At 37.9% G+C, this 5,797-nt stretch overlaps 2 protein-coding genes across 2 annotated transcripts in view; both read left to right on the top strand.

The window, feature by feature from the left end:
• Window positions 1-5,797, top strand: part of LOC309475975 (uncharacterized protein) — a 150,842-nt gene that overhangs the window by 116,066 nt on the left and 28,979 nt on the right.
• Window positions 1-5,797, top strand: part of LOC309476167 (uncharacterized protein) — a 36,327-nt gene that overhangs the window by 30,336 nt on the left and 194 nt on the right. The window contains exons 3-4 of one of the 2 annotated variants that reach the window (XM_082139403.1): window positions 2,163-2,492; window positions 3,437-3,718. In XM_082139403.1, the coding sequence (XP_081995529.1) occupies window positions 2,163-2,492; window positions 3,437-3,718 (612 nt within the window). Of the gene's footprint in view, window positions 1-2,162; window positions 2,493-3,436; window positions 3,719-5,797 lie in introns of those variants that run through there. The other variant, XR_014197945.1, reaches the window with a different exon arrangement.

Raw genomic sequence — 5,797 nt, 5'->3', positions numbered from 1 at the left:
ACAAAAGGAGTGAATGGATTTTATGAAAAGTTATATACATTTAAATTATTAAAAAGTACAGTATGTAATCAGCTACAGCGTGCAAGCATCTGGCAAATCCAATTATATATATTCAGCTGTGTATGTAGAGTTATGAATATTTCTGCGCTGTGCGGCTGGGTCAGCACAAGATGTGACGATTACAAGTGGGAGTGTAGAAAGAGATCATAGAAACTTAGAAACAACAGCATTGTCAGTGAATGATCCTTAACTCTTGTGCTATAAGAGATTAAGATATTTATTGAATCTTTTTCTTTGAAATAAAATAAATTGTACCTACTAGCCAGCTATCACTGAAATTGTTGTCCTGACACCTGTCTCTATGACAGCCTGTAAACAGAAAATAAAATAAAAATAATAATTAATGTGGGAGCCTTTTATCAGAAAACTTGAAGGCTCTCTTACCTGTCAATCATTTTGTGCACTCTGATTGGCTGACAGCAGAGTCAAATGAATCAGTTCCTTCTCTCTGGAGGTCTATTGGGGTGGAGGGATAGAGTTGGATAGGGTTAGGGTGTGATTGGATATTTGAGCTCCACCCATTAGGCCCACATTACATTTGCTCCTCCACGCTAGACGTCTAGTGAGGAGGAGCTAACCGTAAGCTCCATTTGCTCTGCAGTGCGTTGCTTCTCGAGAGGGCTTGTGGTTGAAGGGGTGTGGCCTAATTCAGTTCTGCGGAAGTTAACAGAATAGTTTAAACTGTTAACAGCTTGTTATCTACACATCTTCACAGCAGACGCGCTCAGATACTTAAGTGTACCTATTTCAGACCAATGAACTGCTGAAGAAAATGTTTTACACATTTGCTTTTTACTGTTTTTGCTGTTGCTGTCTGGTTGGTGAGTTATAAACATGTTTTATGATTTATAGTTGGATTTTATTTGTGTGGAGCTCTAATTAACAGTTCCACCATCAATGAATAAAAACTGAGATATTTTCTAACTGTTTACTTATGGAACTTATAACACTAAACCAAAACGTGCAATGTAAACTATGTTGTAAGACTGAAATAACTGTAAGACTTGAGAAATTAGATAAATGCCAGGCAGTCTACTTGAGGCCCTGAGAGGACAAAGGACCTCTCTGGAAATTAACATTTGGACTCCCCCTTGTGCACTATCGAGACGAAAGTTTCACCTCCGAATCATCCTAATCTACATTTAATTCCCTCTTCTCTCACGCTCAGAAAATATATACCCAAGAAAATATATAGTTTAATGTGAATGATTTTCACCGAGTATTATATATGTTTGGTATCATTTGAAATGTCTCAGTGCGACTGGTACAAATGTCTAATTTCCAAATAAGTAAGACAAAAGGTAATAAGGTTTTTAAGAGTTTAGAGATAACTGGCACACAAAGGAAGGTGGTCTCTAGACAAATGGTCTCCCTACACCCAAAAGGTGTAACCTCTGAATGCAAATTTCCATTGTTAGCAAATGTTTCCATGTGAAAGAAGTTTCTGTCTATATAATGGAATGCAGCAAGGGGCTCTGGGCCTTCTGTATTTCAGATTAGGCCATAAGTCTGAGAGTAAGACTCTCAGCTTCATGTATTTCTTAATGTTGGGTTTGCATCTCTTCTCTTTATTTCCAGAGCAATTTATGTTTTGTATCGATTATCTTTGAATTAATTATGAAATTGGCATGATACATTTACCTGACATAATAAATTGTTACATTTGATGATTCTAATTGACTTTGACTTTATTTTCATTAAAGAGTTAGAAAGAATAGTCAAACATTGGCTCACATTTAATAATGCACAGATATGATTACAAACCTTTTCATTTATGGAGTCAGATGAAATAACGAGAGAATACATATTCAAGTGTATTGCATTTAATCAAAAATACTTTGCCACGAGAAAAGATAGTAACACGTAGAGACCTTCCGCGCTGGTCGGATGCCGGCTTTGGACCGATCGAGTGCGAGTTTACAATGTGAAGGTGTGTAAACTCAGATATCTGTGTTTTCCACCCTGCAATTTATTTCCCATGATGCTGTTTCTATCTTTCTACTTTCTCAAAGCTTGTAATCATTTCAAAACTACTTTAAACTTCAGTTAAAGCTTAATTTTAACAATGTGTGACTGAGAGACTGTTTCTGTGTGTTCTTCAGGAGTGTTTGCTGACACAGATGCAGTGAAGTCAGTGTCAGTGATGGAGGGAGATTCAGTCACTCTAAACTCTAGTCTCACTGAAATACAGACAGGTGATGAGATACTGTGGAGATTTGGATCTAACGGGCCTCTTATAGCTAAAACTGATGGAGTGAAAAATACAATCCCTGATGTTCTTGATGGGAGATTCAGAGACAGACTGAAGCTGGACAAGAAGACTGGATCTCTGACCATCATGAACACCAGAACTGAACATGCTGGAGTTTATGAAGTTGAGATCAGTCTCAGCAGCTCATCATCTACATACAGATTCACTGTTACTGTCTATGGTGAGTAGAGAAATACAGCTCACTCTATTATATATTACAGAAGTGCCATTTTATTGTTATAATTAAGATGATTCAACTTTATTGTCATTGTTCATGTATAGATCTTATGAAATATAAAAATGGGGGACATGTCCTTGCATTGGACATGATGCAGTTTGTTAAAATGCTTTCAGTGGTGATCAGGATCTGAAGGGGATAGATTAACTATTTTGGTCTCCTCAAAAGTAAAGACACATTTGTGCATTTGTATTATTCTCCAAACTTTGCCATGAGAGTTTATAGCAGCTCCAAAAATCATATTGATGAAAGCTGTGAAATTTGGTGTGATGATTAATGAGGGTCTGAAAATTCTCCAGACCAACTTTGGGGTCTGTGTCAGTCTGTCTCATAACACCAGACTCATCATATTTCAAAGCTAATAACCTAGCCTATAAATATTCTAATTACATTAAAACACTTTGATTTGTTGCCTTTTTTGGATGTTAATGTTTTTTTCCCCTGCTCCTGTTTTGTCCAGACTGATTTAAAAAAAAAAATTAATCAACATCATTCTGGTTCCACACCAAAGCAAAGTTAGTCAGGATGTTTCTTAGCAATACTTTGTATTTAAACTTGGTATATGTGTTTATACCTGTGTGTATGTGAGACTGTATCCTATCAGCACTACAGCCACTTGAAATAATTTTTCTTATTTAAGAAGCAAGAGCAACAGCAGTGCTTATGTGTAATGACTCTCAACTGCATATGCCAGTTTTGAAAGTTGTTGGAAGTGTGGGTCAGTGGATAGACGTTGGCTCTTAATCATTGCGTTGTGGGTTTGAATCTCACACGGTGTTAAGATCTGTCTCTATTCATTTGATTCTTTGCATTGTGCTTTGTGGAGTGTGGGTCATGCATGGCCTCATAATTTATTCTTATTCTCTCTGTTCTTTCATGTTTTTCAGCTCCTCTGCCTGTCATTAGCAGTAACTCTTCAAACTGTTCATCATTATCATCATCATCATCATGTTCATTGCTGTGTTCAGTGGTGAATGTGAGTGATGTGACTCTCTCCTGGTACAAAGGAATCAGTGTATTGTCCAGCATCAGTGCGTCTGATCTCAGCATCAGTCTCTCTCTACCTCTGGAGATTGAGTGTCTGGATGATTCCTACAGCTGTGTGGTGACTTCTTCATTCACCAACTGGACCACACATCTCAACTCTGAACTCTGCCAGACATGTCCAGGTACGTCAGCAGTGATATTATGGGGATATTTGGGGGATATTTAATTTAATTTTATCAATCAATAAATTCCACTAGAAACAAACCTTGTTGTATTATTTTAATTTAATACTGTGAAGCTGCTTTGATACAATCTGTATTGTGAAAAGCGCTATACAAATATACTTGACTTGACTTGACTATTAGCAGGTATTTACTGAGTTTATGTGATCCTGGTCACTGATTTAATGTATTTTTATCAACAAAGTTATTAATGGATGTGTTGATGTTCTTGGACACTGAACTCTTTCTAGATTTTCACTGATTGTTCCTCCAGGAGAAATTCTATTTAAAAAAAAAAAATGTTTTAAGCAAGTTTAACTTCACTTTAATGTCAACTTATCTTGGCTTTTCTATCTGCTGAGATACTTTTATTGGAAAAGAGGTGTTCTTTCCCCCAATAATGAAATACTTCCTCCCAGAGACACCTAACACTGTGTCTCTGTGGCACTTGCAAGTAATTGCTCGGTTTGTTTGAACGTCTTGCCCAACCTGACACTGGCACATCCAACGGAAATCACAGGGAGTTTTGTGTTCAGGAAACCATTTTGATAAAATAAGTAATTTTGCAATTCCATTTTGTGCTACTAGTGATGCAGAAATTACACACTTAAAGGGCATATTGCAGGTTTTGGGTTTTTTTTTTTTTACAAAATGAATATATAACCTTTTATGCAAATACCATGAAAAAGTTAATGCAGGATTTAAAATGTTTTTACAAGATGCAAAGGCACAAATTTAGTAGAAAAAGTGACAGTTTCCTTGACCGTTTTTAAACATCGTTTTTTTTCAACATCACGTCATATTACGCCATGAGAGGGAGTCGTTTGCCGGGTTCTGCGTTGGCTCGGCAGAGTAGATTGGTATTCAGTAGGAGTGGTTGTGATTCAGTGTGTTTTCGTTTTGTTATTGTATTTAAATTTATCATCGTCATGGTAAATTATTGTGTTTGTGGAGGTTGCACAAACTGCCATCTCCCGTGCCTGGGTGCTTTTTGTGCAGGTGAAGAGATGGGACTTGGCCTCTGCGTCTGCTTCAAAAAACGCGGTAGTGTGTAGCGTTCACTTTAGACTGGAGGATTATCATCCCGGTGATATGATGGATTTCAACATGGTAGCACATGCGGGTTCAGACAGCAAGCCTCAAAGCCTGGGTGCAGAGTCAGACACTGCACATCAAGTCTGGGGTGACATTCTCCACTTAGGCACAGTATGCTTCCACCTCCCTGCAGCACTGACTTTCCTCAGCTGTCAACATGGCCTCACATTTCCCACATAAGCACCTATGAAACAAAAATGTGTATCGGGGGAAATGTTTATCTCTGCCTCTCTGTCTCCCTCTCCTGCGGTGATGAGAAACCGCTATATCACACAACATTAGTGTGGATGGATATTAATGAATGTGACATACGCCTGATCAAAGCTTATTAGTTTCTGTTATTGGTAAATATCAATACTCCTAGATGACCAATACTAGCTTTGCTATTGCCTGATACATGATAATGATCTGTACAATATTGTGATCTGAGCAGCATTACATATCGTCAGCTAACGTACATGTATATATCTATAAGTTAACACTTGTCTCTCACCAAGACACCTGCCCGGTTCTCCTCACACCACAACTCAATTTGTCTCCTCGGACCGTTGTTCTGTCTAATCCTGGCCTCCTGTCCCTGCTCTCTTGGCCGCATAGCAGGCTCATAATTGTATGGCTGTGGTCCGACATACAATTAAACATTGACAATATCCTCAGCATCCGAACTGTCATTGCGATCCATTGTGTTCCTATTGTTTAAATTGGCCGCTCTCCCTCCCGTTACGTCACTTCCGGTTTGGCATTTTCAGATGCGGAAGTAAAATTTTCTCACAAAAACGATTCCAGAAGCCTTAATAGCATATTTTTAGGAAAACTAGTTCCTACATAATTTTTCTGTACATTGACTCACAGGGCTCTCTAACCTGCAATATGTTCTTTAACATTCAATGATAAATAAATGCAGTATTTTGTCACTCTCAGGTGAAATGCTGTTGTTGTCTAAAT

This window comes from Leuciscus leuciscus, assembly GCF_965113295.1.
Source record: "Leuciscus leuciscus genome assembly, chromosome: 15".
NCBI classification, from domain to species: Eukaryota; Metazoa; Chordata; class Actinopteri; order Cypriniformes; family Leuciscidae; genus Leuciscus; species Leuciscus leuciscus.
Note: the sequence above shows the minus strand (reverse complement) of the source record. Positions and strands in the feature narration are given on the sequence as shown.